Source organism: Lonchura striata, chromosome 4A (assembly GCF_050655825.1).
Source record: "Lonchura striata isolate lonStrDom1 chromosome 4A, ASM5065582v1, whole genome shotgun sequence".
Taxonomy (NCBI): Eukaryota; Metazoa; Chordata; class Aves; order Passeriformes; family Estrildidae; genus Lonchura; species Lonchura striata.
In genome coordinates, this window is record NC_140742.1 from 198,799 (window position 1) to 211,546 (window position 12,748).

The 12,748-nt window shown below is 40.5% G+C and overlaps 1 protein-coding gene across 1 annotated transcript; it reads left to right on the forward strand.

Moving 5' to 3' along the window:
- Positions 1-2,213: 2,213 nt before the first annotated feature.
- BRS3 (bombesin receptor subtype 3) lies at positions 2,214-11,705 on the forward strand. Its single transcript, XM_021542152.4, has 4 exons — positions 2,214-2,501; positions 3,073-6,914; positions 9,547-9,898; positions 10,495-11,705. The coding sequence occupies exons 2-4, from the start codon at positions 6,484-6,486 to the stop codon at positions 10,900-10,902; spliced, it is 1,191 nt and encodes a 396-aa protein (XP_021397827.1). The 5' UTR covers positions 2,214-2,501; positions 3,073-6,483; the 3' UTR covers positions 10,903-11,705.
- Positions 11,706-12,748: the final 1,043 nt, after the last annotated feature.

Here is a 12,748-nt window from a genome sequence, read left to right on the forward strand (position 1 = left end):
TGGGAGATGTCATTATCTAGTACCTCTTATTTCTCTGTAATACAGAGAAAACTGCCTCTAAAAGCAAAATGTCGAAAGCTGGGATGACTGCCTGAGAATGGGCTGCATAAAAGGCAAAGAGACAGGCAGGTTCTAACCAAATCAAGTAGATTAAATTGTCTATTCCTGGGAGGACACAACCCACGGGATGGGGTGAGGGCTCACATTTGCCTTTGGATGCTCCCCCTAGAGATCAGCATGACCCTGCTCCAGAGGCAAAAGCTCTCCTGGGAGTAAAACTGTGGCTTTACAGAAAGGAATTGAGATTGTTCAGATTCCAGACGCTTGCTCAAGTTTTTGTTCAAGCAAGAAGAATTCAGTCTGATTTTTAGAGCACACCTCTCACAGTCACTTTGGTGATCTGCACAGCTACAGGTCTTCAGCAGTTCGGCCGCCCAGCAGCTCCCAGCGTGGCCTGATGCGGCACTGGCCGCTGTGTCTCAGGGCAAAACTGACAGGAGGAGAGGAAATGGCTCCAAGTTGCGTCAGGGCAGGTTTAGGTTGGGTGTTAGGAAATTTTTGGGTTTCGTGGGACATCAGAGATGTAGGTTACTAGTCTGAGGTTCAAAGTTTCACAAAATAGAAGAGAAGCTGTGTCAGGGGACAACAAAATCCTCTCAGTGTTCCTCCTGGCAGCAGCTGTGGAGAAGCAGGGCCCAGCTTCCTGTCTGATTTTGCAGTGGTGCTTTCTGGACAGGGAGGATCGACCATGCTCCAAGACATTTAGCAGGTTTGTGCAGATCCCAAGAATGGCAGCTGCCACTGAAACAAAGTAGTTTCTCCTACAAAGTGAGCTCCCGGTGGAATAATTTTGGTAAGATCCTGGAATCCATGTTCAGTTTGTGGTTTCTGAAGAACAGCTTTTCTAGGTTCACAACTTATTCCTGGATACTTTAAATACTGTGGGTTAATTTACCATTTACTAGTTTGGATATTCTGTGGGACTATACAATAAGAAACACGTAAATACATTAATGGAAAATCTCCAAAAGTAGCAGTAAGCAGAACAGTAATTTGAAATGTGAAAGGAATTTTCTAAATCTGTCTTGGCAAACAGCTGTGTTTCTTTATCTTGTAACACAGGATTTGTCCTGGACAGAAATAGATGTCACACATGAGCATATATTAACTCTGATAAGCTATGCAGGATGTGGTGCTTCTTCCCTTTTTTTGGGAATAACGCTCGTGACGTACCTAACCCTTGAGTAAGTATGATCCTTTTTCTTATACTGATTTTAATATTTAGGCAACAAGTAATTTGCAGCAATTACCAGAATGTTTACTAGTATTTGGTGCTGTGATGCATAAAAGGGAAGACTGAGAGCTGACAGTATAAATATTGCTTTATTTTGATGGCTGACTGCTGCAAACTTAGAGAGATTTGAATACTCCTACCTCAATACAAGCACCTCTCTGAACTGTTCAGCAATTTTTATGTTCCCAAATGTCACAAAATCATTGAATGCTTTGGATTGGAAGGGATTACTAAAATGTCCTCTAGTTCCATTGGCAGGGACACTTTCCACTAGACCACATTGCTCCAAGCCCCATCCAACCTGGCCTTGAACACTTCCAGTGATGGGGCAGCCACAGCTTCTCAGGGCAACCTATGCCAGGGCCTCCCCACTCTCACAGTAAAATGTCTGAAAAGAGTAAAAATTTCTGTCATTCAAAAAATTTACCCCTGGACATGGGTGAGATATTATGTCAAGAATCTGGAATATTCCTGTGTATAGGGTTAGGGTTAGGCTGCAAACCCACTCTTGTAGGGAGTAAATAGGCTGCAAATTGGATGATGCAGTGATAACCTTGTGGGCTTTCCCCTTCTTTCTAGGAAGGTGGGGAGAGACAACCCCTCAAAAATCCTACTCAACCTTTGTGCTGCGCCGCTGCTGCTGAACATTGTCTTCCTTGCCAATTCCTGGCTGACCTCGTTCAACCAGACAGGCCTCTGCATCACTGTGGCCATGCTCCTCCACTATTTCCTTCTTGCAGCATTCACGTGGATGTGCCTGGAGTCTGTTCACTTTTATTTGGCTCTTGTCAAAGTTTTCAATGTTTATGTCCCAAAGTACATGCTAAAATGCTGCATTGCTGGCTGGGGTAAGTAGACAGATTTCCTCTCCACTTCTGTGCTTGTCAGCTTCTCTAAGATTGGGGCATTTTTACAGAAATAAGTGAAGACACTGAGCTAGCAGAAATGAGATGCACGCCCTGCGCTGTAAGGATGGATCTCTTCCCCTAGGCTGTTCAGCTTAAATTTCTTCTGTCTTGAGGTACATTAGCAGAGAGTGCTTGTTGGTCCCTGCGTGATCATACCCAATTGAAAGTGTGTGCAAGGCACTACTTTCTTACCCCTCTTCTCTTTACAGGATGATTTATCAGGGTACCTCACTTGAGTGGGTGTGACTGTGGAAGTAATGCTGCCCACAGCCTTCACCCCTGTGTGGGGATGCTCAGAGGTGATTTTAACTCTTTCTCTAGGCCTTGTGTCCATTTTTGGTATTCTTGTCCTGATTCCCATGCGCAGAGTGGATTTGGCTTGCATTAATTGCTCTCCCAAGGACTTCCCTTGACAAGTATCAGAGAGTTGTTTGGGAGAAACATAACAAAAACAACCCAAATTTCGGTTCACCGTTAGAAAAGGTGTTATCAGAGGCACTGACCTAGAGCAGAATTTGGGCTGTATTATTTGGGTCACCATTAGATGCTGTTTTAAGGGTTTTTTTTTTTTTTTTGTTGTTTTTTTTTTTTTTTCTCTTGAATAGAGTGCAGCATATAATCATCCCTGTCCTCAAATCTGATGTCCCACACAATTGTTCTCAGGGGCAGCCATCCTTGATGGTGCTACTGGCAGCAGCTGTTCTCTACAGAGAAGCCAGAACTGGAAAAAAAACTGGGAAATGTGTGAAAGGGAAGACTGATAAAGCACTGCCTGGGAAACATCTGTCTCTATGAGCTCTTAAAATGCTGTGGTCTGCTTATCCTTTGACACTCAGCTTTTGTAATAATCACTTGGTTTTATTTTACCAGATTGGATCCCTTCTGGAGATGTTTGAAGACTCAGAAGCATTTTGCAAACACAGATATTTTTATGCCTACTCATTTGTAATTTGCATAAATAAGGAGATTAAACCTGCTATGCTACACACTTAATTACAGTTGTTTCACAAGGAATAATGCCTTAGAGTACTTTACAGTTTGGAATAACAATGCCATTCTCTTCCTTTAGAGCTAGATTTGAACAATAGAAAGCTATCAGAAATAGCTGAAATTCTGCTATCATAAACAAATTGCAGATGTAGTTTGCTGTCTGTCCTTCAGATTTTCCTTGGGTCTAGACATTGTTATTTTGTGTACTTTTTGAAAATAGTGGTTTTCACTTCCTATTAATTCACTAAAACAGTATTTTATGCTCCATAAAGAGAGAGGCTGGGCAAATACCTAAAACCTCCAGTAATATAAGGACTGAGGAAAGAATGTAAGAAATGATGAAACTTTCTGCTGCCACATTCCCCCAGGGAGGCAGAAAGAGGGGAAAAAAGCAGGGTCTCAGTGGAAAGAGAAAATCAAGTAGAATTTCATGCTGCTTTGAGCAGGGTTAGACATGTGTACTGTGGAGAGAGAGAAAGAGAGAGAGAGAGAGAGAGAATGAGAGAGAGAGAAGGGAAAAATGAGTCTGTGTTTCCAGATAGTGGGGGGGGTTCTAAAGTGTGAAGCATCAGAATGGGCATTCAGGTCTGGATACATGAACTCTTTGGGATGAACAGCATATGAAGTACTGGGAATAAAGAGAATTTTAAGCTTTTGCCACTTTCTGGAGCTTCTTGCATCTGTGACACATATTGATGTCCTCAAGAGACTTTAATGTGGGTTGGGAGGTCTGTCTGCTTTCCCTTCTATACCTGAATCATCCTCCAAATCCCAAACCAACTGCTGGGAGCTCAAGAATTCAGTCCTGTGGATTATGAGTTGCACAGAGGGATATCAGTTCAGGTCTTTCATCCCAGCATACAAAATGCTCAAGTGACAGAACTACTGAACCTCAGAGTCCATGTTGCCAGCCCAAATTTCAGGGACTGTAAGAGTTGGTTGGGATCTCTGCTGTTGGCCGAGCTTTGGTTCATCAGCCAATATCTAGAGCAATTCAAGGCAAGCAGGGAGCTTCTTTCAGCTCAATTCCCGTTTCAGCTAAACACCTGATGTGTCATTCAGATGCCACCTTTGAGTACACAACTCAAGTTGAGTGGTTATCAATGTTTGGTGACACCCTGCATCTCCCATACAGGAAAATGAAACATTTTATGTAAGTATCTGACATTAAGCTGTCACAATCTGCTACAGTTACTGAACTCTGTATTAATTGTAATGCATGGTACTATGCCAGTGTGGGTGGACAACATAATCAGGATTCTCAAAGGTACCTTAATCTGTGAGCAACCTACATACTGCGCCTGCATGAAAGGACATATTCTGGTTGATGATGACAAGAGCTGCTCTTCTGAAAGCACTTTCAAAAATCATAATTGGAATTTTTAACCTATGAATACTCTTTCCATCAGTGACTCCTTCTCCCACCATGCCACAGCACAAATCTTCCATTTGATATAAATTCTACCACCTGGTCTTTCACCACCTGATATGTATGGCATGGTTATATTTGGGACTGGGGGAGGAAAAATAAGTCTTTTCATGCATAGTACTTAGAGATTTTTTTTTGAGTAAATGAAACAAGCTTGATTTTGTGTGTCTGCATATGTGCAGTTAAAAGGACTCAGCTATAAAGTTGCTTTTGTGATTTGAGCAGGGTGCCTTATGTCACAGTCCAAGAACAATCCAAACGAAAGATACCCCAGTGACTGATCTTAATTTTCAAGGTATAAGGCTTCAGTCCTTTGATCCCTTTTCCACTCCCACTACTTAGAAATTAGACCTTGGCTTTCTTAATTTTAGGAGATTTAGCTCAGTGCACCACATTTCTTGTATCTTAGTTTACAGAAAGGTTAATCAGGAGTTCATCAAAGTAAGACGATGTGTGCACATAATGAGATTATTTGAGATTTGACTGTTGACTTATCTAAAGATAAGAAAACCCATATTACTACTAACATGCCTCATTGAGAAAGCATCAGGAAATCAGGAATCTTCACTCAGAAGATTTGAGTCATCAGTTTTACCATTCAAAGCCTATACATGGGTTATTGCAAGATAACAGGCATCTATCCAGCAACTACCTATAAACTTGTTCATACTTTGGCATAAGTTGAAACAGTGGGAATGTTTCAAGAGAAAAAACCTAAGTGTTAGGAGGCCTGTGGCCATAAATTTTGGTTTTATATTGCTTTTTGGAAGGTCACTGCATTTCTGTGATAGAAAGGCTAACCAGAGCATGTGGAATCCTCTGCCTCCTCCCCCTCAGGGAAGACTATATAATGGAGTTTTCCCCACCTAGGCCGGTAGAGAAGAATTAACCCATGATGCTCTGCAGCACTACTGCCAGTCTACATCAGACGGCCTCCCCGCTTGGCCAGTTGACACTGCCGACCCCATCCGACCCCATCCGTTCATCCCTCAACCCCCCTACAGGTTGCTGCCTTTTGCCCACCCCTGTGCCCTCTGGTCATTGGTCACTGATCCCATACTCAAGTCTGGTCCCTTTGGCGTGGTGGATGCAATAAACCCTTGCTGGAATACATCATGCAAAGACCTTTCCCATCTTTCCTCTGCTGAGCAATCTGTGGCATGTGCGTGTGCATGAACTTGAAATGGCTATTCTTGTGGCCTTACTCTGAGCAGCTTCTGAAGGAGATGTTTCAAAGAAGATTGAAGCATTTCTACCACCCTGACACGCTGCGACAAAAATGTAGTCCATTTCTATAGCTTTGTCAGAAAATACTAAGTATTTTCTGAAATATTTTATCTGCCATTGATGTGTACTGAAGAGTTTTGTGTTAATTTAGTATATTTTCTGCTTACCCCTACTATTGAGAAAACTATTTCAGGTTTTCATAATATTCTCATTTTAGAAAATTTTGAAAAACAGCAATAAATTTGGCTATGTAATATACAAACCCTAATATTACATTTCTGATACAATATGATTGTTACTTGACAGACATCTCCAGTAAAAATCCCACCTCATTTCAGCTAATGTATTTAAAGGAACTCCGTTTCTCTTTTCCTCCTCCCTCTCTGTTCCACTAGCTGAAAAGCCAATAAAAATATTCTCCTCCTCTCCAGTTCAGAACAAGATCTACGTGCATTTCTCCTAGACATGTTTTGAGATCCAGGAGGGGGTGAAAGTAGTTAATGTGCAACAGGAATCTGAGTTTCAGACACAAAGCAAGGTTTCCATTGACCCTGCTGACATGCTGCAAGCTAAATATTAAACATTTTTTTTTAATCAATTGAAGTCCAGCCTGGGAAGAAGAAACAGTTAAAGAAATGTCTCAATTATACTTGCAATCAGCTAATCAGACTTTGTGTACGTCTGTGGATGGTACAGAACTGAAATCAAGCTCTGATAATGAAACCACGAATGAAAAATGGATTGAAGACTCCTTTCCAGGATTAGAAATATTGTGCACAATTTATGTTACATATGGTGTGATCATTTCAGTGGGTCTTCTTGGAAATGCAATACTCATCAAAGTTTTTTTCAAGGTTAAATCAATGCAGACGGTTCCCAACATCTTCATCACCAGCCTGGCATTCGGAGACCTGCTGCTTTTGTTAACGTGTGTGCCTATAGATGCAACACGTTACATTGTGGATACCTGGCTCTTCGGAAGAATTGGGTGCAAGCTGCTGTCTTTTATCCAGTTAACATCAGTTGGAGTATCAGTGTTTACCCTGACTGTTCTCAGTGCTGACAGGTGGGTCTGTGCTACTGATTTGCCAGGAGATGCTGCAGGTTTGAAATTAAGAAAATAGCAGATATTATCATTTTGCACAGTCTTAAATGGCACATTGTAATAGATTAAAAATCCCAAACTACCAGTCTCCCATGACATTTAAAAATGCGTGTTAGTAAAATTGTAGCACTTTTTTATAAGGGAGTGAAGTGAGGAAAACTCTTTCACTCTTCTGACCTTTTATTAGTTTGAGGTACATTACAAGGGGTTTTCTCAATTGCACAGAGAAAGGAAATGGCTTTTAAGTTGAAAAAAAGACAGTATATTGGTGCTATCTAGTGGTATAGTGAAGTAGTCAAGGAAGATTATTATGAGTGAAAATTCCTTAACCTATGCTCTCAGGGAGGCTTTAAAATCCTAGAACATGAAAGACTGACATGGGATAAAAAGCCAAAAGAAAACACAGAACAGAACTAGGGGACAAAGGAATTACTCTCATGATTTGATGGCTAATGTAATTGTCACCTTGAGAAATGCATATATATAATTTTTTTTCCTCTTGTAGTTTTTCTATCTTTTACAGAAATATTTTAGCCCAGGGGTTGTGAAATTAAACTCAGGTTGTAATGACAGCCTTGCTAAGAGGGATCAGTGTTCTGACTGCTGTCAGGAAATGCTGAATCTGTTTTCTGTGTATTTCTTTCTTGAATGAACAAAACTAAGGAGATTTCAGTTCAATCAGCAGGAGCATTTAGGAGTAGGGATAAAAGAGAAGTTTAGTATTAAGAGAGAAAAATATCATCTTGTCTGCCAGCAATTGTGCATTGTATGTAATAGCAAACTGTTCATATGTCCAGAATTTTACCAGTGGTACTGTTACTGTACTCCAAAATAATCAGCCAGCACAGGAATGACCACATAAGGTCAAATCAAGGATCCATGTAGACCAATACCAGCCTCCAGCAGTGGTAGTATAAGGACAAGAAAAGACTCATAGGAAGAATAAAAACCTCTATCCAACTACATTTTTAACCCTATGCCTTCATATGACACTCAACAGATGTTGTTTCTGTCTATTTAATAACCCCAAAGGATTTCTCTTTTGGATACTTGTTCAGTTTTTCTTGAACTTGCTTAACAATGACTTTCACTGCCTGTACAAAATAACTCCTTTTATTTCTGCACTGCACACGGCTTCATTTGATGGTGCTGGCTCTTGTGTGGGAAGAGACAGTGATTCCTAATCATGTCTCCAGGCTATTCATATTGTAATCCATCCTTAGGTTGTGTTTCTTTTAGTTGAGGTGTGCAGAGCAGCACATGATAATCAAAAGTTGCATGAATCAGGGATACAGGTAATTGCACAATTGTTTCTTTTGCTCTCCATTTTTTTTCCTAATACTACCTAACATTTTGCTTTATTGTTGCTGTTTTAGTTTGGGTTTATTTTAGGATTTTTTAACTACTGCTGAAGATAAGCTAATGTTTACACTGAACTACCTACTGTAGCTCCAAGGTCTTGCTCCTGTAGGAATGTCAATTAAGAATTCACCATGACTAGATGACCTTTAAAGATCCCTTCCAACCCCAACTCTCCTCTGATTCTATGGTTTAGACACTTGCTTCTGTATTTAATTTTCATGGTAGCTGTTATATAAATACTCTGCACTACATTCTCACAGCGTAACTACATTGTAAACTTACAGAGCAAGCTCAGATCAGTCACGGGCTTAATGCCAGACTGTTGTGTTCCAATATGCTAGAAGAGCTCAAAGTCAATAAAAATGGTATTTATTTGATAAATATCAAGCCACCTTCCAGCTTTCTATTTAAGTTTGCCTAGAGGAGAAAAAGTCCAGATCCTCAGCTTGTGCAAAATAGTACAACTAAGCTTTCTTACCCTCTGGGTCCTTTTTCACTACCTTTTCATGCCAGCTTTGTGCTTCCCTGGAGGGGTTGCTTCTTTCTGCATTATCAAGACTCCCTGGTCCTTAGAAGCAGGGTATATTGTTTCCTGTGCTTCATTCGCTTTCATGGAAGTTGGCCTTTTTCCATGTCCCTCTTCCACACAGATCATCACACACCTATAGATTAATCCAGATTCTTCTTGTATGCCTGACTCAGTCTATATGCTGCAGAATCACAGGCATGAATCAACAGCAGTGCCCTCTCCTGCTTTATAAATAGGAATGAATACTGCAGTATTATTTTGAGTCAGATCACTGCACTCAGCAGGGGTCTCGGGAAGACAGAAGAAAGGAGGGGTGAACATGCTTGGTTTCATCTATTTATGAAATAGTTAACCTGTTTCATACCTTCATCAAAGTTACATACTAATTCTCTCATTTATCTTTCAAGGCAGAGTCATAAAATTAGGAGTGATGATTGCCCTTAGTGATCCCAATCCAAACTTTGGAAGTCATCTTTACATAGGAAAGTTTTAATGGCAACTCCTGCCTGTCAATCCATTATAACACATGCCTGAAAAGCATTTTAACATTTTGATTCCAGAGCTAGTGTCTGCTTTCATTTCCAAGAGAATTCCAGCACCCTTTGGTTAGCAAGAACAGTAATGGCTTTAGTCTTAAGAATTTTACAGTATGTGTTCACATTATTTCTGTGTTTATTCTGACAATGATGTTGGTCATTTTAGGTACAGAGCCATCGTTAAACCCTTGGAACTGCAGACTTCAGATGCACTCCTGAAGACCTGCTGTAAAGCAGGCTGCGTTTGGGTTGTCTCCATGATATTTGCTGTCCCAGAGGCTGTTTTTTCAGATTTGTATTCTTTCAGCAATCCTGAGAAAAATGTAACTTTTGAGGCGTGTGCCCCCTATCCTGTATCTGAGAAGATCCTGCAGGAAGCTCACTCCCTGGTTTGCTTCTTAGTGTTCTATATTGTGCCCTTAGCTGTCATTTCTGTCTACTACTTTCTTATTGCCAGAACTTTATATAAAAGTACATCCAACATGCCAGCCGAAGAATACTCTCATGCCCATAAGCAGGTAAGCTCTGATCAAGCACTGAACTCTCCAATTCTCCAAAGTCTATTGTGCTGATTAAATACTAATTCTTAAGTACAAAGCTTTACCTGATAATGGAGTAAAAAACTCCACAAACTTAGCCCATACCAAACTTGAATCCAAACTCATCTGTGCACTTAGGCACCTGCTCATGACTCATAATTTGTGAGTGCCCACTCTTTCCTAAAGAGAAATGGGTCTGTCATGCTTTATCATGACCCTGTAAACTCAATAGTTAAAACATTGAATTTTAAACACTGGGACCTCATCCATGTGATCTGACACATTAATTACTGTATTTTTAAGTCCTAGTCTAGATGAGAGTGTCATATGATTTACAATGGAAAAGAAATTTGCTCTTCACTGGAAATGCTTGGTTTAAAAATTGTGAAATAGATTTATTTTACAGTTTAGGTCTTCTGGTTTGGGGTTTTATTTGTTTGTTCATTTTATTTTTACTTTTTGCTTTTTTGGTTACTCAAGCATTTAGACTTTTGCACTACTTTGCAAATCAGCACCAACAGCACAAACATTTTACTAATTGCTGTTAATGCCAGCTATGCATTTCTTTCTTGTAGATTGAATCCCGCAAGAGAGTTGCAAAGACAGTGCTGGTGCTTGTGGCTCTGTTCGCATTCTGCTGGCTGCCCAACCACATCCTCTATCTGTATCGCTCTTTCACATACCACACTTCTATCAATGCTTCCACCTATCACCTGATAGCAACTATTTTTTCCCGCGCCTTGGCCTTCAGCAATTCCTGCGTCAATCCTTTTGCTCTTTATTGGCTGAGTAAAACTTTCCGGCAACATTTTAAAAAGCAAGTCTCATGCTGCAAGGCAGCATTCTGTGCAAAGTCTTCCAGTGCTCCCCAGAGCAGTTCTCCTACCAGAGCCCTGTCAGTCACAGGCAGCATGCATGGCTCAGAAGTCAGTGTTACACTGCTAACAGATTATAGCATCACGAAAGAAGAGGAAAGTGTTTAGTCCATGTGGGAAGAAGAAGGACAGAAACAGAGTCATTGCTATCAAGTCACTGCTACTGGTATCCTGGAAAGAGGTTCTATGGCTTGCTCTATCTGTGAAAGCGTGTTCATCAGGAGTTCCTCATTTTTCAAAACGTAAAATAAACAAATCAAATTGTGTGGGGCAAGAAGCAGCAACAGCTGAACGGTACAGCATAAGCTCAAAGGGATTACTCATGTTCCCAGGCATGAATACAGATTCCTGGCTGGAATTCCTGGACAGGGCAGGAGAGGACTTAGCAGAGTTGGTACAAGAATTGGCTGTAAGGAGAGTTTTGTTCTGGGTGACTTGCTCTTTGAGTCGTGACTGAGAGCTCCCTCTGACAACTATTTGCACCCACAGCAAGCAAGCAAAGCCACTTGGTCATAACACGATCAAGCAGGCACATTTTTGATTTATTTATTTTCTTGTCCTGAATGTTAAAAATGTGTAAACACAAGAGAAAGAATGCTAAAATGAAAGAAAGCTAAGGTTTGTAGCGCTGTGAAGTAAAAAAAGAAAAAGTGTTATGGGCCAGATCCATAGTAGCTGTTGCTCTGTCAGTGACTTAGAATTTCTGGGTAAGAGCTGACTGCTTTGTAGTGAGATGGATGTTCCTAAGGAAGTCAAGGGAATGAGCAGGTGATCATTTCTCTGAGAAAGTTATAATCACCTTTAACTACGCTTGTAAAGTTCTTTGTGATATATGGGTAAAACATCTTGATAGTGCAGAGTTTTTTTATTGTTACAGTGATTTAATATCAATAAATTGGGGTGCATCTGTATCAAGAGTTCTATTTGCGATTTACAATGCGCTTTTGAAGTGCTCAAATATCCCCTCCTGCCTTGCTTTATATCCCAAAGTGGTCTTGAGTGCACAGCCTGGATTTCTCTAAGATGGAACTGTGTGTCCAATCCACTAAACCAGGCTAGAGTGAGTTTGAAGCAAAAAATGTACAGTGTGAAGAGTTAGACTGACCCTTTACCTGAACAGATCCACTCATGCTGTAGTATATGTGGTTGTATCTAAGTGGCCTACACATACTCAAGCACACTGGGAGAGCTGTATTTTTTCTACTATACTAATTTTCTATTCTTCAAGTTGCATCCCTTTTTAACATTAGGATAGGCTGTCTTAATGCCATAGGCCTTCTAATCTCAAATCCACTGATTTTATGACTGGGCTTGCAGAGGCAAATCAGGACAGCTATATCCATGCTCAGCAGCACTGCTGGCAGGGGCTGCCTTCCCATCAGGAAGTACAGTAGACAAGTCTTCCTACTCCATGTTACAAAATATTTGAGTGACACTTATTTTTATGAATTTTATCTTCCCTGAACTAAAATTTTGTTCTGTGGAAGCCGGTAATTGAAAACACAATAGATTTTCCATTGTTTAAACTAAGGGACTTCTATTTCAAGAAAGAATTTGTGCGTTAAAATATACAACAGAAGTTGCAACATATGAACTAAAATAATTCTGTCAGTCACAGAAGCTTCAATTTTAACTAACCCTTAAAGGCATAGCCCCCCTTCAACTGCACAGAGCCCCTTAGCAACATATGGCTGGAAATCCATCCACTCATGCGTCATTAACGAAGTTGTTTATAAGATGAGAAAATGTATTTAAAGACTCTCTCTGTTGCCTGCTCTAATCAGAAAAATAAATCCAAACTATAAATCCCAGGGGCATTGCAATACAACCTCTATCATCATCGTTAACCAGTTAATGACGGACCAGGTTAATCCCATCAGACTTGGCTTTGTTTGACTATGGTCCTCATGTTACAAGCTGCAAGGCTACAAGCACTAGTTTTCAAATAGACTCC

What these genes read in the sequence shown, in the direction of transcription:
- BRS3 (XM_021542152.4), top strand. Translation starts at nt 6,484, where the DNA reads ATGTCTCAATTATACTTGCAATCAGCTAATCAGACTTTGTGTACGTCT. An exon ending in ACTGTTCTCAGTGCTGACAG is followed by an intron (nt 6,915 to 9,546) that starts GTGGGTCTGTGC and finishes TGGTCATTTTAG; the next exon opens with GTACAGAGCCATCGTTAAAC. An exon ending in ACTCTCATGCCCATAAGCAG is followed by an intron (nt 9,899 to 10,494) that starts GTAAGCTCTGAT and finishes TCTTTCTTGTAG; the next exon opens with ATTGAATCCCGCAAGAGAGT.